This window comes from Primulina eburnea, chromosome 3 (assembly GCF_022965805.1).
Source record: "Primulina eburnea isolate SZY01 chromosome 3, ASM2296580v1, whole genome shotgun sequence".
Lineage (NCBI taxonomy): Eukaryota > Viridiplantae > Streptophyta > Magnoliopsida > Lamiales > Gesneriaceae > Primulina > Primulina eburnea.
The window spans coordinates 12252538-12279378 of NC_133103.1; the positions used below are offsets into that span (position 1 = coordinate 12252538).

General features: G+C 34.3%; 7 protein-coding genes across 11 annotated transcripts; 2 read left to right on the plus strand and 5 right to left on the minus strand.

Annotated features, from left to right (window-relative positions):
• Positions 1-1873: 1873 nt before the first annotated feature.
• On the minus strand, positions 1874-4380 carry LOC140826475 (glucan endo-1,3-beta-D-glucosidase-like). The gene has a single exon (XM_073188791.1). The coding sequence runs from the start codon at positions 4233-4235 to the stop codon at positions 2046-2048; it is 2190 nt and encodes a 729-aa protein (XP_073044892.1). The 5' UTR covers positions 4236-4380; the 3' UTR covers positions 1874-2045.
• Positions 4381-5230: 850 nt separating this feature from the next.
• On the minus strand, positions 5231-6730 carry LOC140828259 (uncharacterized). The gene is made up of 2 exons (XM_073191247.1): positions 6249-6730; positions 5231-6161 (listed from the first exon to the last, which is right to left on the minus strand). The coding sequence occupies exons 1-2, from the start codon at positions 6566-6568 to the stop codon at positions 5267-5269; spliced, it is 1215 nt and encodes a 404-aa protein (XP_073047348.1). The 5' UTR covers positions 6569-6730; the 3' UTR covers positions 5231-5266.
• A 909-nt stretch (positions 6731-7639) lies between these two features.
• LOC140828260 (stress-induced protein KIN2-like) lies at positions 7640-8620 on the minus strand. The gene is given in 4 exon segments (XM_073191248.1): positions 7640-7894; positions 8069-8095; positions 8097-8138; positions 8494-8620. Coding segments are annotated over 4 exon segments (201 nt in total). The 5' UTR covers positions 8551-8620; the 3' UTR covers positions 7640-7819.
• A 1294-nt stretch (positions 8621-9914) lies between these two features.
• On the plus strand, positions 9915-12031 carry LOC140826476 (uncharacterized). 2 transcript variants are annotated; one of them, XM_073188794.1, is made up of 2 exons: positions 9916-10354; positions 10531-12031. In XM_073188794.1, the coding sequence occupies exon 2, from the start codon at positions 10604-10606 to the stop codon at positions 12029-12031; it is 1428 nt and encodes a 475-aa protein (XP_073044895.1). In that variant the 5' UTR covers positions 9916-10354; positions 10531-10603. The 2 variants fall into 2 exon arrangements, with proteins under 2 accessions (XP_073044893.1, XP_073044895.1); XM_073188792.1 differs by having other exon boundaries at positions 9915-12031.
• Positions 12032-12144: 113 nt separating this feature from the next.
• On the plus strand, positions 12145-13843 carry LOC140826477 (uncharacterized). 3 transcript variants are annotated; one of them, XM_073188797.1, is made up of 4 exons: positions 12145-12280; positions 12845-12919; positions 13069-13137; positions 13632-13843. In XM_073188797.1, exons 2-4 carry the CDS (start codon positions 12863-12865, stop codon positions 13704-13706), a joined length of 201 nt encoding a protein of 66 aa, XP_073044898.1. In that variant the 5' UTR covers positions 12145-12280; positions 12845-12862; the 3' UTR covers positions 13707-13843. The 3 variants fall into 3 exon arrangements, with proteins under 3 accessions (XP_073044898.1, XP_073044897.1, XP_073044896.1); XM_073188796.1 differs by having other exon boundaries at positions 12171-12309; XM_073188795.1 differs by lacking the exon at positions 12145-12280 and adding an exon at positions 12630-12766 and having other exon boundaries at positions 12846-12919.
• Positions 13844-14662: 819 nt separating this feature from the next.
• Positions 14663-17804, minus strand: LOC140826478 (6-phosphogluconate dehydrogenase, decarboxylating 2). 2 transcript variants are annotated; one of them, XM_073188798.1, is made up of 3 exons: positions 17678-17804; positions 17497-17562; positions 14663-16325 (listed from the first exon to the last, which is right to left on the minus strand). In XM_073188798.1, the coding sequence occupies exon 3, from the start codon at positions 16315-16317 to the stop codon at positions 14848-14850; it is 1470 nt and encodes a 489-aa protein (XP_073044899.1). In that variant the 5' UTR covers positions 16318-16325; positions 17497-17562; positions 17678-17804; the 3' UTR covers positions 14663-14847. The 2 variants fall into 2 exon arrangements, with proteins under 2 accessions (XP_073044899.1, XP_073044900.1); XM_073188799.1 differs by having other exon boundaries at positions 17693-17714.
• Positions 17805-24475: 6671 nt separating this feature from the next.
• On the minus strand, positions 24476-26209 carry LOC140826479 (basic leucine zipper 43-like). Its single transcript, XM_073188800.1, has one exon. The coding sequence runs from the start codon at positions 25105-25107 to the stop codon at positions 24559-24561; it is 549 nt and encodes a 182-aa protein (XP_073044901.1). The 5' UTR covers positions 25108-26209; the 3' UTR covers positions 24476-24558.
• Positions 26210-26841: the final 632 nt, after the last annotated feature.

Sequence of the window (26841 nt, forward strand, 5' to 3'; positions counted from 1 at the left end):
TTTGTTTAAAGTTATTAAAAATAATTGTTTGATATAAAATCTATATATGGTAAATATGTATGAACAATGTTTTTATAATCGGACCAATGATCGAACCGATTTATTTTGAAAAATATTTCAATTAGTCTGATACTAAGTCTAATTAAAAAATCGTTAGGTTATATAAAATAATAATATAATATATTTTAAAATTTACATATATTAAATGTGCATATATAAATAATAGAAAGGTATATTTATGCAAGTTTAAAATATAAATAATATACATAATTTTTAAATAAAAAATTCATTTTTTAAAAAAATATTTAAACTGTGTGAATAGGCCAGACAAGTTCTTGACCGATTTTGACAGATTAGACCGGTTCTGATCGGTTTGACCATTTAAACTATTTTTTAGCACTTTTCGGACAGGATCTGTGATTGGTTCTCGGTCGAACGGATCAATCTGATTTTAAAAACTATGTATATGAGTTTGGAGTCTATAATGCATAAAGGAATTAGTCTCACGGTTAGCGTATAATGCATAATGAATATGTCTCGTATAAGGCATATCAACTTGATTCATATTCATAGTAAAAAGGTAAAAACTTGTGTGAGACGGTCTCACGGGTCGTATTTGTGAGAGGATCTCTTATTTGGGTTATCCATGAAAAAGTATTACTTTTTATGCTAAGAGTATTACTTTTAATTGTGAATATGAGTAGGGTTGACCTGTCTCACAAATTAAGATTCGTGAGACGGTCTCACATGAGAATCACTCTAATAAAAAATAATATTTTGATATAGGTCAAATCAGATAAGAGATATATATCACAATATTAATTAATATGATAAACAAACTCATAAAATTTTTGTTTTAGACACTCTAAGCACCGACAACACATCATTTATTTTATTTCAATTCTAGAAGCCGAAAAAAGAGACCCAAGCAACGACACATTTATTGACAAATTTTTATAATTTTAGCTCATCATTAACTAATGACGCAAATAATAACAAAAATAATTAAATGATGGTTTTAGGATTATATTATTAAATTTTTCATATCAATTAATGCTTAAATTAGAATGTTATATGATATAAATGAATAATTATCAATTATTAACGGATGAACGGGCCTTACTTTATATTATTATTATTATATATGTTGTACTTTTTAGATGCAATACGCGCATCCAATACAATAAATAACAAACGAGTAATAATAATAATAATAATAATAATAATAATAAACGAGTAGAGTAAATAGCATTAAATATTTTAAAATACAGCAAGTTTTAAAAAATGATCACATCCAAGGCTAGACATTTGTTAAAAAAAATTAATCTTGTGATAGAAAAATGAGCCAATAAATCATTTAAAATCTTGAAAATTACTGCGAAATAAACTAATTGCCTCAAGATATGCTATGAATTAAGTGATCTAACTCTAATATTCAGGATGATTTTCAATTTTGGATCCAGTAATTTTTTATTCTTTATTATTTAAAACTAACTCTCTTTAGTGTACTTTAGGTCTTTCTTCACCTCAAAAAAGTGTTGACTAGACCCAAAAATTAAACTGCTCCCAAAGTCATCATGGTCTATGCCATCATTTCGATTTAAATGAAAAAGAATACGGAAAGAATCATATAATATTTTGTGAATTTAATTGAAATGAAAAAAGAATAAATTAAATTCGAGCTGCATCATAACAGTTTTTTTTTTGCAACAGAAGCAAATGTTGTCTGTAATTTCATAGTAGCAAAAGACTGGATTCAAAGGTTGAACTAAATGATCCAATAAAGAACACACAATCTGTTAAAAACATACTCCAAAATAGGAAAAAAAAATAACAAAAAAAAGAACTTCACTCTTTCACTAGCACAAAGAACTCTCACAAATCAAATTCATAGCAAGTGAAACTGTACATATCAAGCAATCCAATATAAGAAGCTTCAAATAAATAATGGTACACAATGGGAATACATATTTTTTCTATGCAAGATTTTCTCCCCAAATTATAATCCCCTGATTCTATCAATTCACTCCAAAGAAATGAGCATTTCAATGACAATAGTGCCGGAACCAACAAAATTTCCATTCCTTTTCAAATCCATCTTCTTCATATTCCCTACTATGAATCCACCATAAAAGATTCGTCAATGAGTTCCCATCATCATAACCATTTAAACTTCGAATATTATCTAACGCGCCTTTTTTGTCATAGATTCCTTGAAGTGCATACAAGAATCCCTTCCAACCTTCTCCGACCCCTTCCCTTGCAAGCGCTGGAAAGGTCCATGCCACAAGCTCTTTTACGAAACGTATATCCGAGAATATAGCTTCACTGATTGGCAGTATAGGCAGAAGTTGAATGCCAAGACGGCACTCCTTCCATTCGGCTGGAGCAAACCAAAGTCCACTGTCCCTTTTGTTAGACCACAAAACACCAACTACCCTGTTGCCTTTCACAAATTCTTTCGGATACAAATTGCTCTCCTCTCTCACATGCCACCATGTCTGTGCTGCCTGTATTTCGAAAGCTGATATAGTGGATCCAACTGAAATAAGGTGGCTATCTCCATATGCTAATCCCATTAGAGCAGCCGAATAATATGCATTCACCGCCTCGCTTGTGCTTTCTTGGTTACGACCATCTGCAAATTCAGTTAAACCTCCAGCCCAAGAATGCAATTTCCACATGTCGAAACATCTCAAACGGGTATAATTCGAGTTTGCTCGCCTGCTTAAGTTCATGAAATCAGCCATGAGTGAATAAGCTTGGGGCCTATACTTCCTCCCCCAGGCAGCATCAATTTTGGCAAGCACAGCAATTCCATACACAAAATACCCAAGGTGATAGTGATGATCATTATATAGTCCAAATCCAAAATCAGCCCCGGAATCCATCGATCCTTGTTTAGTCACTAATCCACCCCATTTTGCATCATACAAGAAACCATTAGCACCAAATGTCCCATCCAACCAAGGTTCGATCGTATCCTTTAAGAACTTCCTAATAGCCGGAATCGCATCAAGATAACATATTTCTTCAGCAATCAGTGCCAATCTTGCACCTCTAGCAATCAATTTTCCATAAAAGTAAGATGAGGAAGTTGCTATGGTACCCGAATTCAAAGCATCAACATCTTTAACCAGAGCTTCAATTATTTCGGGATACGATTCTTCCTCAATCCCTTTGACAGAATGCCAAGTGACAGACACAGGATCACTTTTCAATACCCAAGAATCCCCAGCAACACCAACAAGATCGCCATCAATACTAGTGTACTTGAAATCCTCTAAAATGGTAACAGGGCAATCGGCACCCGATAGAAGGCGAAGATGGAGAGGATGTGCAAGCATCAATAAATCCCCCCAACCTCTCTTTTCCCATCTGTATTCTAAACAAAATGGCTTTGTGAAAACTGCTTCACCGCTCACAGGATAACATGAACTGAATCGATCAAGAATGGATTCAAATCTTGGCTTCGAATCAGGTAACAAAGCGATCCTAATCACACCCGAAAACATGCTAGAGGTAATCCTACTTAAGTCATGGCTTAAACTTATTGGCGAAGACGAATACAAGAGCCATGTCTGATTGTTATTCAGCTTAATGGTGTATTTAGTACAGGAACTATTAGGAGACAATTCAAGAATGGCATGAATTGTAGAAATCGAAACTGCGGCACTACTCATCACATTACACGTCAAAAAGGGACTCCCCCTAACAAGATGGAACCTAATATTGCTGGAGGGGAAGTCTAATGTGACGCTGAGGTCATCAAAGGCAGATACGATGTGGGTTGAAATTGGATTGGGGTTATTCAAGGTGGATATGATGAGATCATCAACGAAAGCCTGGTAAATGAACGCAGGATTATCGGATAGAGATGGAAAACAAAGGGACAATGAAGATTGCGATGATTTGACCAGATAAGGGTGAATGTATTCGGGCTGATCGCCATTTTTTAGGACAAAGTTCTGGAAAAAAGAGTTCGTGGGTAAGGGGGTGGAGAGGAGGTGTGAGGCGAATAACGGGGAGGGATCAGGGAGAACTGAAGAATGGGTTTTAGGGAAGAGAAATGGGTGAGAGTGTGGTGCTTTTTGGGCGGTCCGCGGCGGCGACATGGTGGGGGAAGATGGCTGCGGAGAAGAGGCGTCGGGCTGGGTATTTGGTTTATTTCCTCGCTTTTTCTTGAATGGCTTGGTGACGATGGTTTTGACTTTTCCTCTAATTTTCTTCAGCATGGTCTAAAAATTTTGCAAAACTAAATATAACAAGATAAACTATAAATTTTCCAACTATTTACGCAATTTAAAATTTAAATTTCTAATCTCTAATTATCCAATGGCGTGACATATTAGATTGAATTAAATGAAGAAATTAAACAAAGCAAAAAAATTAAATTAACTTACAACTTCTTTTCATAAACTTTAATTTTGCAAAACATATTTGATTAATATTTTTCAGAGATATATAATCGATATTGGTCGATTTTACTTACAGTTATTCGGCGGTCGGCAAATTTCAAGACTTGTACGTGACATGAACAAGGAAAGATGAACACGAAATACTTCACAATGAACGCCAAATTGGTTTAATCCATTGAGAAAAAGAAGTGAAATTGGTATAATTATGAAGTTATGTGGGTTCTCTAAGAATGCAAGCCACGTAAAGTATACTTGAATTGGGGGTTATAAGTTGTAGAAAATGGTGTATAGGAATTTTTGGTATATTATAAAACTACTTCTCATGAATTAATTATTATTATTACTAGAAAAAAATAATTGAAATTAGTAGACTCGATCAATTTAAATTCTTGCAAGATATTTTCAGGTATACTTGGTGAATTTTGAAATACCATCTTCAAATATTTATCAATGTGTGTTGTTAAGATTATTAGATTAGCTTTCGAGTAAAGTTACTTCAAGCACCTCCGATCGTTTAGCTTGTTCCGGATTAATAGTGTTCATATATGCAGATAAATAATATATTCTCTTTTTTTGAATTTTAGTGGAAGTTGATATTATGTGTTGATGTTCAAATGACTAAAATTTCATCACATTATATTTGGAAAAATTTGAAATGTTAAAAGATTATTATGATTTAACGGTAATATGTATATATGTACCCAACTAAGAGCAGGTATTTTATGAGACGGTTTTTCATGAAAAATATTGTTTTTGACATAAAAAATAATATTTTTTAACGAATTAGTTCAGAGCAAATATCATTCTCACAAATTTACATATGAACATTAATAATTTGGACCCGTTGCTTACTCCCATTTACATTGAACCCTGTGAGTATCCCTAAAAGAAAAATTAATCAACAAACCCCCATCCATTCCCCTCAGCTCAAAACTCTCCACAAACACATAGCAACCAAACCTCCTCCACTCTCTCCCACTTTCGATCTCCTTCCTCCCATGAACCCTAATTTCCTTTTCCCCATCATTGTCAAACCACCCTCTCCTCTCTTGTAAGCCCCTCAATTTCTCATATACACCCAAACTCAACCCCACACCCGCTCTCCTTAACCCACTCCTCTCCCCCACTCGAAACCATTGAAAACCCTCGAATTCTTGCCTACGGTCATCGTCCTCCTCAGCTTCCATACCTCTTACCAAACAGAACGACCTCTTGACTCTCACGTCCATAGACACAAGGTTGTTGTTTCGGCCCTGGTTCGACCCATTTTCGCACGAATATATCTCCTCCCACCACTGCTTTAAGCTCCATTCATAGATCAAGCTCTTTCTCATCTGATCACCGATACTGATCATATTGTTGTTCCCTTCATCTTCTCTCACGAAAGCAAATGGGGTGTACCAGCTTCCGATCACGGTTGTAGTCGAACGTTTCGAGTATAGTGGGAAGTTGAGTTCGGGGAGGTTCGATGAGGTGAAGCTATGGAGATGATCTCGAGTTTCTTGCAGATGGAGTTTGAATGAGCGGGACACGTAAACTTCCCACCCATTTTTTCTGAGGAAATCTGGTGGATAGCCGTCCCATTCTAGCGACTGTGCAAAGAAACCACCTCCGTGGTTGTGATGAATCTCGAATTGTTGGTACCTGTTTCTGTAATCTAAAGGTCGGGTTTTTGAATCCGTTCCAAGATTTTTGAAGCAGCACAGTGTCTCTTCTCCTTCTCTGGAGCATGTGTAAGCTTGTCTGCAAAAATTAAACAGTGAAAAGTATTACATTGATCAAAGTGATCCTAGTATAATATATAGCAACATATTAGAAATCCATACGCACCCTTTGTGTCTTCCCTTGGCTTTAAGCACATAGTATCGATTCAACGAAAGTGAGTGATCCAGAACAGGCACAAACCAAACTTTTGTGACACTCGCTTCCTCGTGTGACGACGAGTGAACCACCCGCAACATCCTGTCTTGGGGAAATGGCAGTGTTTTGATTCTGTCATTATTGCATATCCCGAAACAGGAGAAATCCATCGTGTCCGATTCCTCGTCGGAAAATATCAGGTTTCCGGAGTATGGAGCATCTGAAGGCGGCTGCGCTGTGAGAGCACCTGGGAATTTGCGGTACAGTGAACGTGGTTTTGCTGCATACATTTATTTGTATAGATGAACCAGAGGTTTTGATTAAGTTCAATAATCTTCTTGTAATGGATCAGGAAAAAAATTTGATTGTGGCAACTGCTTGCTGCTCATGTTTTGCCACTAACAACTCATGACCACAAAATCAAATGTGACGTTTAGGGAAGATAGAATAAAATAAGATAGCAAAAGTAATAAATTATATAAAATCTACAATGACATAACAAAAAATACTTACACAATGACATAACAAAAAGTACAATTGCCTTTGCTTTTTCTTTCTTTGCATTTTTTTAGAAAAGACAGTTCACCAAAGTCACTTGCTTTTGAGCAACTTTTTTTTTCAACAATATCTTTTACATATTATTATCATTAATGATAAATGCAACCTATTTAAGTTGTCTTTAAGTCTCTCTTAGATAGTGCAAAAAAGTACACCAAAGGTGTTTCCCAAGAAAATGTGATTGAAAACTGAAAATAATGCTTCAAATATACTACTGTAAAAATAATAATAATGATGATTTTATTATATGTTTTTATGATCAAACTGTCTCCTTCATGTTTGAAGCAACTCTTACGATTCCAACGATGATCAAACTGTCTCCTTCATGGTTCGAAAGAGTTTGTATAATAAATCAATATTGAAAAGTTTCGTAATAAAAAGAAGCATTCCAACGAAGTGAGTGGAAAGAGGCCAATTCTGTTTATGGCTTTTCTTTGTGAAAGAAAAAGTGTCACAAAAATGACTAGTGAGTTTATACTATACTCTTTCTATATATTTACATACTACAAGGAAATCACACCTTATTCTGAACACCCAAAGGCTTCGTATTTCGCAGTACTACTCACAGGAACAAATATGCAGAGATAAAGGAGTTATTACTGTTTTGGGACTTTGAGTTATTGTTATACAATCCATTTAGTAATTATCCTTTTGGTACATAAATTATATATTACAAAATAGTCTCATCGATGATAAACATAAAAATGTGAATAAAAATTCAAATTTAACTCAACCAGAAATACTTAAATACTCCACCTTTTCAAGAAAAATTTAGTCAATAAAAATTTCTAAAGATCAAGAAATCAGCAACAAGCAGTTAATAACACATTAAACTGACGAAAAATTAAATAAAAGATTTCCTATAAGAATATATTAATTAGTAACATCATTCATTATTTCATAAAAAGAAATCCCTCAGTCCTAATTAGTTGATGTAAATTAATTATATTATTATTCCACGAACAGTTTTTTTTTCATATGCTTCACTTGTTCATTCCAGTTGAGTCCTTGACAGCATCAACAGCTCCTTGTGCCTTAGCCTTCATCTGCTGCCCAGTCTGCATGAACAAAAATCCGAAAAAGATTGATTTAAAATAATAACGCATCGATTCGGGCCAAATAATATAAATATAAATAAAATTTAAGTTGCACAAATTTTTTATCATTATTATTTAGTATTACGATATATGTTTTTAATAACTAGGTGATTCTCTTAATTGAAAATTTCGAACCTCAGTCATTGATTCTTTTGCAGACTCAGGCTTTATTGCTGATATTGTCCATCATCTGGTTAGTCTTCTCCTGTATTTTACAGCAATGATAATAATAAACATTAATCATATTACATAAATTATACAAATATAACTATTTTTGCATTAAGAATCACACATAAATATCAAGAACTTTTACATAACGCACAGAGGTGGTTCTTTGACCAAAATTTTCTCAAGATTATATATTGCATGAAAATGATTTTTATCCCCCATGTGGTAGAGTTTTAATATTTGAACAATAACGCATGACGCCAACTTAATGTAAGAGAATCTAATGATTCTGATATATGAAGATAATTACTCTCGGTGGAGCATAGAGTCATATGCTAACTAGCGTAAAAATATGTTTTGAAGTTAAAGAAAACAAGAGATATCAAATTCACCTGAGCCTGGCCCTTGGCCTCGCCGGCATGGAAACTGGCCTTTTGGGATCGATCCATTTAAAATATTTATTACTGATAAACCAAATTTGGAAGCAAATTAATTTTTTTTATTGGTTGTGTTCTGGCTTGTAAGATGGATTCTATAGGAGTTTATATATATAACGAAGTTCAAAGATTTTGTTGCATGAATTTGTTAAGAAGTTGCTCCTACCATTGAGGATTCAAAACAATTTGTCCGGTGGACTTGGACAAATTTGGATAAAGATTATTGAACAATTCCGTTTTCTTATCATTCGAAGTTTGTTTTGTTAAGAGCTTTTAAAACTTCTTTAAATGCTTACAAAATTTATTAGAGAAAAAAATGGTGGCAATGTTTGGACATTTGGTTTTGTTTTGGGAGTGTGTCTCACGTGAAACCGTCTCACGGATCATAATCTATGAGACGGGTCAACCATAACCATGTTCACAATAAAAAGTAATACTCTTAGCATAAAAAGTAATACTTTTTCATGGGTGACCCAAATAAGAGATCTGTCTCACAAATACGACCCGTGAAACCGTCTCACACAAGTTTTTGCCATGTTTTGTTTTGGAACAAGAGTTGTAAATGTTTTGAGGAGTAAATGGTATATTTGGTTTTCTTTTTGGGAAATAAAACTACTGTCATAAATGCTAACTCGTGTAAACATGGTAGATTTGTTCAAAAATAAATTAAAATAGTATATATTTGATTAAAAAAAAAATGCCAATGGCTTTGAATATTTAATTTTGAAATAGCAAAATATCCCAAGATTTCAATTGTATGTCAGAAGTGTATGTTCATGTTATTTTCCCATTTTATTGTATATATTTAGTAATATTATACTATCAAATAAGAATTTTATTTATTTCTTGCAAAATATTTTGACTTTTTTTTTTAGTAAAGCGTTAAACACTCGATCTTACAATTGGTATCAGAGTCAATGTCACAGATTCAATTCTCATTGATAGCAAAGATTGTAACTATTAGGAGGGAGATTGTTGGGTGCAATAATTGTTTTTATTTGGTGGACCGATCGAATCGTGGTGCTTGAACTGCGGTACGGTTTAAAAAATTTGAGTTACACCATTATCACTAACTATAGCTTTTGGTAAAGCGACAAACAATCACACTAACAAGGTTAAATTGAGGGCAAAAACTTGTGTGAGACGGTCTCACGGGTCATATTTGTGAGACGGATCTCTTATTTGGGTCACCCATGAAAAAGTATTACTTTTTATACTAAGAGTATTACTTTTTATTGTGAATATGGGTAGGGTTGACACGTCTCACGGATTATGACCCGTGAGATGGTCTCACATGAGACTCACTCTAAATTGAGAACCCTCTTGGTTGTATAAGAGAACTTTTAAACAAACTATTAACAATTTGATGAATTCCTTCATTTTTTAGATAATAATAATACCATTTGATTCTTCAGGGTCGGTATCTCGTTATACTTCACACACTCGACCAGTCTCTCATACAAGTACAAGGTTGCCGCCTCCACTGGAATCAACCGTTGATTTTCAACCCATTGACAGATCCATTGAAAAGGTTTTGACTTCAGCTGATGTTGCTCTAACGCCTATTTCACACCTTTTATCAAACACAAGGGGTACAAGAACGATTGAGGAATTCGATGACCCTATTTTTCATCGGTACGCATAATCTCCTGTGAAGTGACGAATCTTTGACAAATAAGTCGCTAAAGAAGGTCTGCTGTGATTGGAAACATCTCTCATGGCAAGCGTAATTTACGCGAATTCTGAAAGCCAGTTAGTGAAATCTGTGTGCGCGGTTGTAATTAAAGGACTTTGGGACAATAATTTGAAATTAAAGGTTGGTTCTGTTGTGACTTCATCCATAATTAATCAAGCGTTTTTAGTTCTTTCTTCATACGGGCTATCAATTTCTTGGACATTTTTCAAATGGGTCGAGTCGATTCCGCACTATAAACATTCTTTGCAATGTTCTTGGACCATGATTTGCATTCTCACGAAGCAAAGACATTTCAGGGCTGCTCAAAATTTGCTTGAAAGGGCTGCTTGTAAAGATTTTCTTTCGTCACCGCCTGTTTTGAAAGCTCTTATGAGTAACTATGACGATCGTGAAGTTAACGCACATGTTTTGAGTTGGCTGGTGATATTTTATTCCAATTCTAAGATGACTTCAGATGCCATTCAAGTGTTTGAGCACATGAGGGTTTGCGGGTATCTACCGCATTTGCATGCTTGTACTGTGCTTTTGAGCTCTTTGGTGAAGGAAAGATTGACTGATACTGTGTGGAAAACTTATAGGAAGATGCTTAAAATTGGGGTTTTTCCCAATATACATGTTTATAATGTCTTGATTCACGCTTGCTGTAAGTCCGGTGATGTGGAGAAAGCGGAGGAATTATTGAGTGAAATGGAGGTAAAAAACATATTTCCTGATCTTTTCACTTATAACACCTTAATCTCATTGTATTGTAAAAGGTCTATGCATTATGAGGCTTTGTCTGTTCAAGATAGGATGGAAAGGGGAGGTGTATCTCCTGATATTGTAACTTATAATTGTCTTATTTATAGTTATTGTAGAGAAGGTAGAATGAGAGAGGCTTTGAGCTTTTTTAAGGAAATCAAAGGTGCTATTCCCAACCAAGTGACGTATACTACTTTGATTGATGGGCTTTGCCGAGTCAATGATCTTGATGAAGCTCTACGATTGCGTGGTGTAATGGAGGCCAAAGAGTTGTACCCAGGGGTAGTTACTTATAATGCAATCCTACGGAAGTTATGTGAAGAGGGCCGGATACAGGATGGAAATAAATTGCTAAATGAAATGAGTGACAGAAGAATAGTGCCCGACAATATCACATGCAACACGTTGATTAATGCTTATTGCAAGATTGGAGATATGAGTTCTGCTTTGAAAGTTAAAAATAAGATGCTCAAGGCTGGACTACGCCCAGATCATTTTACTTATAATGCATTGATTCATGGATTTTGTAAAGCTCGAGAGCTTAACAGTGCTAAAGAGATGCTATTTTGTATGCTTGGTGCTGGAGTCTCACCGAATTATACCACATATGCATGGGTTGTGGATCTGTATTGCGATCAAAATGACGAAGAAGCAGTCTTTAGATTTCTTGAGGAGTTAGTTCAAAAGGTTATCTGTGTTGACATCACTGTTTATCGGGCAATTATACGAAGATTATGCAAGAAAGAAAAGGTTGATTGTGCAGCAAAGATATTTACTATCATGCAAAGAAGGGGGATAATAGGAGATGCAGTTGTCTACACCAGTTTGGCCTATTCATACTTGAGATCTGGTGATGTTCTTAGCGCATCAACTTTGTTAGATGAGATGTACAAGAAACATCTGATGATTACTCTTAAAATCTACAAAAGCATGAATGCTTCATATTCTGATAGCAGTACCTTGGATATTTTTTGGGATTATGTGGCCCAAAGGGGCTTGATATCGAAATCTATTAACTATCAAATCCAGCAATTGAAGCTATCGTTAAAAGGATAAGATGATTAAATCAAGAAATCATATTATTAAGCTCATCATGAGTCTAAATTACGGTCAAAAGATTTGTTTCTGTCTCCTTGTTTGATTTGCTTGCTACGGTTCTTCTTTGAAATGCTTTATAAAGTGCACTGCCCTTCTAGTCATGCTTGTGCTCTGGCGCTCTGCAACCTATGCGTAAAGCTCGGTTCATTTTGCGATACTGCTGGTGTGGAAGTGGAGCTTTTCTCGAACTGTTCTTGAGCATGATTGGTATTTCAAGCTGCTATTGATCTTGAGATGGTGAGCTGGTACTTTTAAGTTATTGTGTCGTCATTTGAAAATGCCTTTATCATTCCGTAACATATACCTGCATTGTATTAGATTTTGTATCATATCTATGATATTGATATTTGTCATTTTTATTCTTGGTGTATATGACCCTAAATAAAATGAATTTATAGTTTGCTATAAAATATAAATAACCAAATAGATCAGGGGATGAAGAAAATGAATGGATTCTGAGGTCAAAAGGGGCCGATATTTTTTTGGATGATCTCACTTATAGTGCCATTTGATCTAACGGTAAATGTTGCACCGAAACCGTAAGATTTCTGAGTGCCCTCTCAATCTTTCTGCATGAAGTTGGCGTAGATGTTTTCAATGCTGTCCCTATTCTATCGCCATTAAATAGTTCTACCCCATATATAGAACCAAATACACATGGCGACCAGTGAATAGGCCTCCACAACTATAAATTTAGGTCCCCGATGCTCTGAAATTCCCTTCATAAAGTATAGTTTATTGAAATTGATTTCTCGTGTTTTCATTACTCAGGAGTTTGATTAATAGAATATGGACAATTCCCACAGCCTTAGCTACAACGCCGGCCAGGCCAAGGGACAAGCACAGGTTAATTTAGCTTCACTGTTTTATGCACTCTTCTTTTCTTGATCATTCCTTTTCACTTAATTTAACGACACTTTTTTCAGAATTGGCTAAATTTTTATTCATGTGTTGATTTTTTTTCCTCCTTTCTTTTTGTGTTGTTTTTATTGTAGGAGAAGGGTAACCAGATGACGGATAAGGCCTCAAATGCTGCGCAATCTGCCAAAGAATCCATACAACAAGTAATCTGATAAATCAGAGATCACAAAAAAAATCACAACTTTAACTATATATATATATATATATATATATATATATATATATATATATTATTTTTAATATAGATGTGTACATTTATATTGGAGTGAGTCTCATGTGAAACCGTCTCACGGATCTTAATCAGTGAGACGGATCAATCCTACCGATATTCACAATAAAAAGTAATTCTCTTAGCATAAAAAATAATACTTTTTTATGGATGATCTAAATAAGATATCGGTCTCATAAATACAACCCGTGAGACAATCTCACACAAGTTTTTGTTGAAGTACATAAGAATATGAATTTTTTATTAGTATTTATTTTATAGTAATAATGAGGAAGGAAACACGTTATAAATGTAAACAGTCTCCCTTCTTATTTATGGAATTTTTCTTTTTTTAAAGAATCACTCTTAATGGTCTGAATTCACTTCCATTGGAATTTCCAAAATTTGTTTATTGGATGTGTTTTTCAGGCAGGCCAGCAGGCGCAGGCCAAGGCACAGGGTGCAGTCGATGCGGTGAAGAATGCAACTGGCATGAACAAATGAATTTAATCTTCCTTAAATTCTATTTATTTATTTATTTTGGTTTATTTGATTTTGGAGACTCGTGTTTGATTTTACTTTGGAATTAAGAACACATTTGTGTTCGTTTTTTATTATCTGAATAATCCTTTTGTCGTCAAGTAACTCTCCACTTTTTATTTACATGCTTTTTTGAGTTCATTAAAGTTATTAGTACTGATTATATCGAGATGGGATAAATTTTTATTAATGGAATGGTAAAATGTCACTACATCATTTATAAAAACGAATACATAATGAGTGCTAACTTCCAACAAGTATTAATAGTACTAACCCGAGTTATAATATTATTACTAATTTCTGGATGATGTGAAACCATTGTTGCTATCATTCGATGTGTAATAGATACATTTTTGGGTTAACATTGTAATACCAGTAAGATAAAATGCAATGGACAAGTATTTGCAACAAAATCAACTGAAAAAATATTGATAAAGAAAATCGAATTCATGACCATTGTTCAGATGCTCACATACTTTCACAAATTGGAACATTCTTTGAGGTCAAATTATATATTATTTTAAACCTTTGATAATGGTTATATTAAATTGTGTTATTTGATAATTGTTTTGTAACTAATCTTTTGACTTTTAAACTTGTTGAAGAAACTGAATAATGCATGTATTGTCAATCATACTACTTAAAATAGTTAAATAAATCAAGGAATAAAATATGGCAATAATAAAAGGCTTTGAGATGAGTGAATCAAACCAAATTCGGACATAGATGCTACTCAAATTTGAGATTAGCATGTGAATATTTGTGAAATTTCATGAAGTAATAATCAATCAATAAAACCACAAAATAAAATAAAAAACATGTTCAAACAAATGAAGCATTTTTACGCTCAGGTCGAATATTTTTCCCACAAAAAGTCGCCAAATCTTGATACAAGGATCAAATTGCGTTTCCAAGTGGTTAAAAACTGAACTGAAACTGCGTGTTCCAAATTATCGCAAGATGACTAGCAGAAGTACAACAACAAAACATACAAAGGAAGAAACAAGTCAATCAATACATCTTCAGAATATCTTATCAATGGCCAAGTGAGGCATTCAAGATTGATGTCCCATTCTTTATTTGTTAAGAATATAACAAGCCACTCTTAATTATTAATCTTTTTCGCGATTTTAAACCACTCTGTGTGGAATGATCCAGGAATATCGGTCCTTTCATATGTATGAGCACCAAAGTAATCTCTTTGAGCTTGGACCAAATTAGCAGGCAACCTCTCCCGCCTGTAACTGTCAAAATAAGCAAGACTAGCAGACATACCAGGGGTGCAGATGCCAGCATTGATCGCCAGGCAAACAACTCGTCTCCAAGCCGACTGTCGGTCGATCATCTCTTGAGCAAACTCGGGGTCCACTAAGAGGTTGGCAAGATCCGCGTTTCTGTCGTAGGCTTTCTTGATCCGGTCCAAGAAGATTGCCCGAATAATGCAACCTCCCTTCCAAATCCTAGCAAGTTCTCCCAACTTCAGATCCCATCCTTTCTCAATGCTCTTGGCTCGGATTAGATTCATCCCTTGAGCATAACTACAAATTTTAGATGCATATAGAGCTTGCCTAACGTCATGGATCAGTTTAGCCTTGTCAACTTCTTGATCAGTCAGAATGTCGCCAAAACCGCCAGTTTTGAACACTTTCGAAGCTTCAGTTCGTTCCTCTTTCAACCCACTCAAGAATCTTGAATCGAGAGATGCTTCAATGGTTGGAGCTGCAACCGACAATTCAGCAGCCTGCTGAACAGTCCATTTCCCAGTACCCTTCATTCCGGTTTTATCCAAAACTTTGTCAACCAAATAACCATCAGCCTTGTCGTCCTTAACTCCAAATATATCAGCGGTGATTTCGATCAAGAAACTTTGAAGCTCCCCTTTGTTCCATTCAGAAAATACATTGCGTAATTCCTCGTTCGACAATTTCCCGACGGATTTCAGTACATCATATGCCTCAGCAATCAGTTGCATGTCCCCATACTCAATTCCATTGTGAATCATCTTAACAAAGTTACCAGATCCGCCTTTTCCAATATACGTCACACAGGGTCCACTGTCAGGAACTTGAGCAGCAACTTTATTGATGATGTCCTCTATATATTTGTAGGCTTTGAAGGACCCTCCGGGCATCAGAGATGGCCCGTTTCGAGCACCCTCTTCACCACCAGAAACACCCATGCCAAGATACAAAAGGCCTAACTCAGCCATAGCCTTTTCCCTTCTCTCTGTATTTTCATACCACTCGTTTCCACCATCAATGATACAATCACCCTTCTCCATGTAAGTAGAAAGAGTTTTGATGGTTTGATCGACAGGAGATCCAGCTTTGACAAGAATGATAATCACACGTGGTTTTTGGATCGAATGAACAAATGATTCGGGATCATGGAAGCCAAATACCGGAAGATTTCCCTCAAGTTTTGCTCTTTCAACAGTCTCATCAACTTTAGATGTAGTCCGATTGTAAACAGAAATGGGAAATCCTTTTTCAGCAATGTTGAGGGCTAGATTTTGCCCCATGACAGCAAGACCAGCAAGACCGATTCTAGTCGGTTTTGGGGATTGACTGGCCATGCCTTTTCCTGACAGATTTTAAACATACAACTATTCAGACTTCTTCAATCTTGATCTGGAAAACAAATAAACCTACACAAAACTCGGAAAAAGAGTACTAGTAGCCATTGCATTTCTCAAATAGCAATCATAATCATTAGTGTGCTAGTAAGATTTACAGGGGCTGTTGATTTCTTTTTCTTAGAAAAAAGAGCTGAAGTGAGTCTGTTAAAATATCACGACTCTTCCTCAAAATACAACTAATGTTAACTTCAGATAAACATTGTCCGTATCATGTTAATTTCATGATTATTCATTTGAACCAAATCACACTAACACACAAACCAAACACCGTGTTCAATTTTCAATGCAGTTGGACTTCAAGATAGAATCATATAATATGAGGACTTCAACCTTGGTCCATCTCTCAAGACATATATAGAATGAAATGCAACATTATTCATAAAACTTGGCCTTTATTTATATTCCAGATAACTATAAAAATTGCCAATGCAAGAAGTTACCGAACTTTGAATTTCATTCAGTCATATCTTCTCAAAGTATGAACTTTCTATCAAAGACAAACTAATGCTCAGCCATTCTGATTTGTACATTAAATCATGATATCACGAGCAAAGCCAGAAGACGCCTGTTAGTCAGCTAAGTTACCCCTTCGAAAAGTTTTGCTTCCACTCTTCAAGCCAGAGCTGACCCAAGAATTTTGGGTAGGGGGCTGCGAAATCTAGACTGTGGGGGCAACTGATCTGAATTTGGAGATCAGACTTGAATTGAAAAATCAGGCATAAAATTTAAATATTTTCTTGGATGAGAGGTGTTGACGGCCCCTCGCCCCCTGCTCACGACATAATGAATGAAACAGTATGACATCCAACCAAACAGTCCACAAAAGTCTCAAACTGTAATCTTTCACTTGACTATATACCTCAAACAGCAAATAAATTCAGCAAGATCGTAGCTTTATGGATAAAATATATCAAAGATTACATCACCAGCAAGTAAATGGAAAACGATAGCAGAGAGAACAAGAAATAAAATCCGCTCGTCGACTCCCAGAGAAAAGAAATGCAAATGTATAATCAACAAAGCCATAAAAACAAGAAAACAAAAACAGCCAACATGAGCAACTTACTTTACTATTCATTGCATAAATATAAATCGGAAAATAATAAGAAACCGAACCTTCAATCGGTGGCTTGGTAAATCGGCTTTACTAAGAAATCAACGGGAGCCCAATCGAGCAAAGATCTGTAAATATGCAGTGATTAAACAATGGATCAATTTCAGTAATATAAGGAAGAAAAAACCAGGAAAATATGATTTAAAAAAAAAAAGAAAAGAGAATGACAAACACGCGGAGTACCGTAAAATTGGAAACCTTGTCGTCCTCCAAACTCTGTCAAATTTGGCCCAACTCTTCCCACTGATATTTGTTCCAGGTCTAGGGGTTGTTGGCTGTGGTTGGTATATTTGGTTTCATTTCTTTAATAATAATTATTATTATTGAGAAATACTATTTATTTTGGTCAACACAATGTGAAAAGAAAGGATGCTCAACCATCCTCAAGAACATAACTATTGAATTTTTCAACAAGAATAATCAGATTCCGCTAGCTTTTTATTCTCTTGTAGCAGTTCAAAATTGAATACAATATAATTTCTTAAATCATTTCCACGAAATTAATAATATATTTAGATTTTATTATTCTTACCGAATGTCATATGTTATGGGATTTTGATGAAAGATTTTAGCATTTGTATGAAATGATTAAAACGTGTTGCAGAAGAGCCCTTTAATTAAGATTATATAAATAAATAATATTATGATTTTTAAAATATTTGAGTATGATTTTTAATAGCGTAAAAATAAAGAGAAAACTAAAATATTAAAATTTGTTGAAATAATATATTTGAATATTAAAAAGTAATAGTTGAATATTTGAATGTTGAAAATAAGAGTTGTAAAGTTAGAAATTTGTGTGTGATGATGTAGGTAATGATGTATTTTATTTTTGGATTATGTGTAATGAAACTCTATAAATAGATATCTCATTTGTGAAGAAAATCACAATTGAGTAGAGAGAAAAATATTATAAAGTGTGTAGTTTGGTAAATTTTGAGAGTTTGAGATTTTTACTATTTACCATAAATTTTTACTTTTTCACAACACGTTATCAGCACGAAGCTCTAAAAGTTCTACATACTTTTCCAAGCTCCAAACAGAAGAAAAAGGTAACAAAAGTAATTATATTTATTTTAATGTTATTTATTTATTGTGTATTTTATTTAATATACAATATAATGTTATTATGAGAAATAATAAAAATAAATTTTTCATAAACTTGTTATAAATCCTGGGAGGATGTTAAGACGACATCCCATACTCCCGGTAAGGGATTCGACAAGTATAAAAGCCTATAAGTTTTTTTAAACAAAATAAATTATGACACTCATTATAATATTATGATATGATATACATAATTATTTAAACATATCTAATATTATATATACCATATTATTATCATAAAATTATACAAATACATACCTTTATTTTTTTGTACACCAACGGTCATAAATGGTAAAAAACGGCTAGTTTTTGCCCTATAAATATGATCTCACAAACACATTCAATCACTCCAACTTTCTCTTCTTCTCTAAAAATTATTCATCATCAAATTTTTCGAAGAAAAAAGAAGATGGCTTTCTCAAAGATATTTTTAATTATTTTGGTTATCATACTCACGAGTTGTATTTATCGAAGAATATCCTCCTCGTGCGTTTTCTTTATTTTTACAAATACTTGTACTTGTTGTTTATCCGTTACTTTGTATTGCAATATTTATTAACTAATAAAATGCATCGTGATTTTTTTTAGTACCACCATGTCAAATTTAACAAAGCTCGAATTTATTGCGCTCGACATCACGGGAAAGAATTATATGACATGGACTCTAGATGTAGAAATGCATCTTAAGTCATTGGGTCTAAGCGAGACCATTAAAGAAAATGGCATATGCACGTCACAAGAAAAGGCAAGAGCCATGATATTTTTGCGTCGACATCTCGACGATAGATTGAAATGTGAATATCTGACTGAAAAAAATCCCATGGCTTTGTGGAAGGGATTAAAAGAAAGATTTGAACATATAAGAGAAGTTATACTTCCGACCGCCCGGGATGAATGAAATACACTGAGATTCCAAGATTTTAAAAAAATCAGTGATTACAATTCGGCGATGTATAGAATAATCTCGCAATTAAAATTTTGTGGACATGAGGTCACAGAATCTGAGATGCTTGAAAAAACATTTTCCACGTTTCATGCATCAAATATTACTCTACAGCAACAATATAGAGTACGTGGATTTGCGAGATATTCTGAGCTCATCGCCTGTCTTCTTGTGGCGGAAAAGAACAATGAGCTATTAATGAGAAATCATCAGTCCCGACCCACTGGATCAACAGCATTTCCCGAAGTAAATGCTGTAAGTAAAAATGAATTTAAACTTGGAAACCAAAATCAATTTCAAAGACAAGGTTTTGGTCGAGGTCGTGGACGTGGACGTGGAATTGGTCGTGGTCGTGGACGCGGCCGTGGTTTTGAAAATAATAGAGATAGTTATTTTTATAACTCATCTCAAAAGAGCGTCCCAAACCATCCACTGAAAAGGCATAATGAGAATACAAGTGTTAATGAGAATCACTCAAAAAGATATGAAGTTCTTATTATAGATGTGGTACTCTAGGACATTGGTCCAAAGTTTGTCGAGCCCCTGAGCACCTTTGTAAACTTTATAAAGAATCATTAAAGGGGAAAGAAAAGAAGACCAACTTCACTGAACGCAGTGACCGTTTGAGTGATTCAACTCATTTTGATGCTGGTGATTTTATGAATGATTTCTCTGGAAATGATCAACATGTTGGTGGGATAGAAATGAACAATTTTGATGCTACAGATTTTCTCAATGATTTATCTGAAAATGAACAATTTAATGGTAGAATATAAATGTACAATAATTTATTTTTCATGTATTCATGTAATAATGTTTTATTGTACAATTATGATATGTGTTATATTTACATATGTATTTTCAGTAATTTTATTTCATTGCATATTTTTTTGAAGTTCAAATATGGAAAATGCTATGAGCAAAGCTGAAGTTTGCATACCCGATAGTGGTACAACGCACACTATCCTCCGAGATAAAAGATATTTCTTGGAACTAAAACCAACAAAAACAACGGTGAATACAATATCAGGTCCTGTAGACTTGATTAAAGGATGTGGTAAAGCACAATTTTTGTTACCTAATGGTACAAAATTTTTGATCAATGATGCTTTATATTCACCACAATCGAAAAGAAATTTGTTGAGTTTTAATGATATATATTCCCATGGGTATGATACTCAAACAATGAATGAAGGGAATGAGAAATATATGTGCCTTATCACATATAAATCAGGAAAGAAATATGTGATTGAAAAACTACCAATGCTCCCTACTGGATTGCATTATACACATATAAGTCTCATTGAATCAAACACGGTAGTTGATAATTCTTCGATATTAACCAATTGGCATGATCGATTGGGACATCCTAGTTCAACAATGATGCGAAGAATTATAGAAAATACACATGGTCATCCACTGAAAGACCAGAAGATCTTTCAGAATAATAAGTTTCAATGTAAAGCATGTTCTCTTGGAAAACTTATTATAAGACCATCACCGGCCAAAATCCAAACTGAATCGCCAATGTTTCTTGAACGTATTCAGGGTGATATTTGTGGATCAATCCATCCACCATGTGGACCATTCAGATACTTTATGGTATTGATTGATGCCTCCAGCAGATGGTCACATGTATGTTTATTGTCAACTCGAAATGTTGCATTTGCAAGATTACTTGCTCAAATAATAAAATTGAGGAATCAGTTTCCCGATTATACAATCAAGAAAATTAGACTTGATAATGCTGGTGAATTTACTTCCCAGACTTTCAATGATTATTGTATGTCTATGGGAATTATTGTTGAGCATCCTGTTGCTCAAATACATACACAGAATGGATTGGCTGAATCATTGACTAAACGTCTGCAAATGATTGCTAGACCAATGATTATGAAAACAAAGCTCCCTATTTCTATATGGGGACATGCAATTTTACATGCTGCTTCATTAATTCGCATCAAACCAAGTGCATATCATAAATACTCCCCATTACAGCTTGCATTTGGTAAAGAACCAGACATTTCTCATCTGAGAATTTTTGGATGTATGGTGTATGTGCCTATTGCACCACCACAACGAAAGAAAATGGGACCTCAAAGAAAGGTTGGAATTTATATCGATTATGATAGTCCATCAATCATTCGATATCTTGAACATTAGACAGACGACGTGTTCACAGCACGTTTTGCTGATTGTCATTTTAATGAGGAAATCTTCCCAATGTTAGGGGGAGAACATAAACATACCGAAAAAGAAATTACATGGTATGTATCATCATTGTTACATCTGGATCCAAGAACAAAACAATGTGAAAAAGATGTACAACAAATTGTACACTTGCAAAGAATAGCAAATCAAATACCAGATGCATTTGCAGACACAAAAGGGTAACTAAATCATATATACATGCTGCAAATGCCCCTGCTCGAATTGAAATTCCAAAGAAACAAATGGAAGATACTCATGATGTCATTAAACGCCTGAAGCGTGGAAGGTCAGTCGGTTCCAAGGATAAAAATCCTCGAAAATGAACATATATAATATTGGGATGTGCAATCTACGAAATTTGTGAAGAGTTGTTCGTGTCAACATGAGGGGGAGTTTACGTGACTGCACTCTTTTTCCCTTACTATGGTTTTTATCCCAATGGGTTTTTCCTAGTAAGGTTTTTAACGAGGCAGTACAAAACACGTAATGAAGACATCATCGTATCATGATCATCATCACAAGGGGGAGTGTTGAAATAATATATTTGAATATTGAAAAAGTAATAGTTGAATATTTGAATGTTGAAAATAAGAGTTGTAAAGTTAGAAATTTGTGTGTGATGATGTAGGTAATGATGTATTTTATTTTTGGATTATGTTTAATGAAACTCTATAAATAGATCTCTCATTTGTGAAGAAAATCACAATTGAGTAGAGAGAAAAATATTATAAAATGTGTAGTTTGGTAAATTTTGAGAGTTTGAGATTTTTACTTTTTACCATAAATTTTTACTTTTTCACAACAAAATTGTATATTTTTCTCTTTTCAGATGTTGAATTTTACTTTTGGTTTGTTAACTTGTTATTTTGGAATTTTTAGTCTTTTCTCTTACTTCACATTGATGTGATACATATGTGGCAACCATGTAGCTTACATGATATCGATATTGGTTGGATTAAGCGTGCATGAGTGAGAATAATACATAGATGAGTGATCTCATGATGCATCAAGCAGCTGACATTGCGCCGTTTGATCTAGTTGATTAAGTGGACCGTAAAAAAGTAACACCAAATTTTAAAAGGTAATAATGTCTTCGCTGGCCGATAGTAAGAAAATGGTAAGACTGATCTCTAAGAGATATGAGACAGCACAAGCAGATAGCCACGTATCTCACCGGACTCATGGCCTAACGGCCCGACCCATTAACACCCGAGTATATGCACTCTGCGCTGCCATAAGTATAAATAAATAAAGTTGCGTCTTGACTAACAACTATTACTTTTGTCCTAGTAGTAAGGGCTTATTCATAATATATATAATGTCACATCCATCATTACTTCCGATGAAAAAAATAAATTTGTCAAAAAAATGAAAAGATGTATGACTAATACTGAAATTAGACTACATAAAAAACTAAAATCGGCAAAAACAAACATATGTGACAAAAATTACAATTTTTATTTTATAAAATGGTAATATGTTTGATTTGACTGATTAAATTTGTTATAAGATGATAAATTATATTTTTATATTTTTCAATAATTAATAAAAATAAATAAATAAATATGTGAAAAATAACATTATAATTTTACATTTAATTATCTTATTGATATAAGATAAATAATAACTGAATTTATTGATACTAAATAAATAATCAATTCATAAAATATAATATTTAATAATCCAGTCCATCCAACCCACCAAACATAACCTTAAAAATATCAAATATGATGATTAAAAAGTTAAAACTAATATTGTCAATAAAAAAATATTTTAATTTTTGTAATAATTTTTCTTAAAAAATATAAAATACAAATACTTTTTCGAAAGTCCAAACTCGAACTTTGTATTCTCCCGCGAAATATCTGGAGTTTTCAGGGTCTATTTGTAAATAACAGAATGCGGCAAATTAACGTGCTACGCGCGTGGCCTGCTCAAGTGACCGAGCGATCAAATGTCAGGCCTTTAGGAGCTTTTTTCGAAATTCATGGTTCGTTGTTCCCCAATTGCGCCTAATTGAAGGAGTACGGAGAGCAATTCGAGTTTGATGAGTAAAATTGGAACGAAATCCTGATGATTCTGGCTTATTTTAATGCTAAAACTGGTTGGAACTGCTGTTAAAAAGGTTTGTGTGGGCTTCAGTCATGCATTTGATTTTTTGGTGTTTATTTGTTCTTCTGGTCGTTCAATCTAAGCAAGCATGATTCTTGCCTCTAAATCTTTATTGCCTTTTCTTCTTTTTCACAATATCGGTTCTGTTTTATGTATGCGTGTGTGTGAACCCACCATAGTTTGTGTAAAACTTGATATATTTTAATGTCAAAAAAGGTAAAAAAAATAATAATAATATTGATGGCTAGAGGGCACGATTTGTCTCGAGAGGCAAGATTACATTGAGTCCGAAATTATTTCTTTTTTTATTTGGGAGACAATGGCGAAGCAAAGTCAATGAGTGGCCAGATTGTACTTAGTCACAGAGCTTTCGATTTTTTTTGTTGGAAATTTCGAATGTAATTGGATTTAAATTGGCTGCATGCTATAGGCCTTGATGGATATCCATTATCCACACTTTCGCCACATGAGGTCTTGCTTATTTAGTACCTTTTTTCACGAAGGAAAATAGTTCATCACCTTGTATAATTCAAATTTTTTGGCACCATGTCTATGATAATATCACGAGATTTTATTAAATTACTAATCTTATCCAACACTCATTACAGCGAGGCCCCCGTTGAGCCAAAGATGTTAAGGAAATACGTGAATCACGGCCACCTTGGTGTAGTTGAATACATGTAGAATTATTTTAAGGTAAATCGTTGCAAGGATCATCATGAAGCTCTTTGATCAGGCTAGAATATGGACTACTAAGCTGCATATTAGTAATCATTTGGCGAAGCTCTGAGGTTTCTTCCTTCAGCTGAATGTTTTCTTGAACCACTCGATCGTGATCATCGGAAGCATGGTTCAGTTTATCAATGAGTTGGTGATTCTCATTACGAAGCCAAACAACTTGTGACCAAAGCTCGTCCAAGTGCCTTTGTTTCCGCATACGTGATCTACGTGCAGATTCTCGGTTTGATATCATTCTTCTCTGTTTCCTCTCATTTATGATGCTAAATTGTTGCTCCTCTGCTTCATCAGAAGTCGAATTATTGCTGCTTAAACATGTAGATTGAGGATTGAGTTCTCGAACTTGTGGGTTTACGTTGAGTTGATGTAAAGGGTTGGGATATGGGTGAAAAAGGTGTGCTGGTACCATATTGTTATCATCGATCATGTAGAGATAGGGTTGGAAACAAGTCGAGTTTGGAGGAAAAAGATATTCGAGCTCGGAGAATTCGCACTGTTGCATCTCTTTAATGCTTTTGATTGGTAAATGCTTTGAAAACGGGAGTGTGGGAGATTTCAAGGGGAATAAGAGTTGATGGTTGAAGGCAAAGAGAGACTTGTGGGAACGGTGAATTTATAGGATGGAAAAGGGGGCTGTAGGCCACAATATTCAATCAATTTTGAGTACAGTAGGGTTCTTGATTTTAGATCGCTGGAACATGATGGCGATCACGTGGATAATAATAACATTGTGGCCAAACAATTAGTTGAATGGTGGGTTAATTAGTTAGATTTCAAAAAAATTGGGTCTATTGTGCTTGTGTGTAGATGTAGAAGAAATTGTTCTTAAATTGCATTTCAAGTATGCAATCATGCAAAATGACGCACAGGTCTTTGCATTACGTCCTCCATGTATACATGACTGTCATGGATTTTATGATGGATGGAACCAGTAGATTTCTTTATGGGGCAAAAAACAGTTCGATGCATAACACCATAAAATGAAAAAAATTAATGAAGTGCGATAAATTATTTATGTATGCACAAGTTTTAGTTGAGGTGCAAAATGATGCACATGTCTTTGCATTATGTCCTCCATATATACATGATTGTCATGGATTTTATGATGGATGGAACCAGTAGATTTCTTTATGGGGCAAAAAACATTTCGATGCATAACACCATAAAATGAAAAAAAAAAAACTAATCGAGTGCAAGGTAAATTTCTTGATAAATTAATTATGTACGCACAAGTTTTAGTTGAGGTGATGACTGCTTTACGCACTCCAGTTGGTTTTATCCCTGGATGTTACGCAGCCACTCCACATAAATTATTATGAAATAAAAGCTTTGTGGTGGATAATCTTATATATATATATATATATATATATATATATATATATATATATATATATTAAATGCTTACATCAGACAAAACAAAATTTAATTATTGGGGTGTAATAATTGAATTGTGGAATTGGGGTGGAGGGATGGATGGAGAAGTCAATCTAATAGTGAGCTGATACAAGGTTGTGCTACAGTAAAATGTTTATTACTATATCATCTATATTAGAGATAGATATTGTGAAATAGGAGGAAACCAAATAAGGGGTTGGGATGGGATTATTTTTCACCCTACCCGTGCAGGTACTGCCTGCAGAGGTACATCCAAGGGCCAGAATTTTTTCTGGCCCAATTTTTTATTTTTTTTTATAATTTTTTTTTCCCCATGATATGAATCTCAACCCTTGATCCTGGGTGTGGGGGGTGTGGGCACTGCCCCCACACCCAGGATCGAACCTTCCGTTGGGATGACAATTCCTTTTCCAAAAGTGGAAAAATTGTATACACGAATTGGTGACCCTAGAAACCTCTTTTATGAAATTATATAATGAGAAAACAAGCATTATAAACTCTTTTATTTTGGTCATCTTTTGTTGCTGGGACTCGAAATCCTGCATGTTAAACTGCTACATTATGGTATAATGAGAGACCTTACTTAAACATCAGATATAGAATGAATATATCGAGTTATTAATCAGTTTGTACGTGCCATTATTCGAAACAATGATGTTAGCATTTCACTGATGATTTGTATACTATAAAGCACTAACTGTTTGTTCCTGTATGTTTAGAATTCATAAATGTGAACTCGTTCCCGATGAAGCTATAACAATTGGAGCAAAGATACTCTAGCTATTCCCGATTAATCTTTTACAAAGGAATCATTATTGAATGAGTTATGCCCCAACGTGTG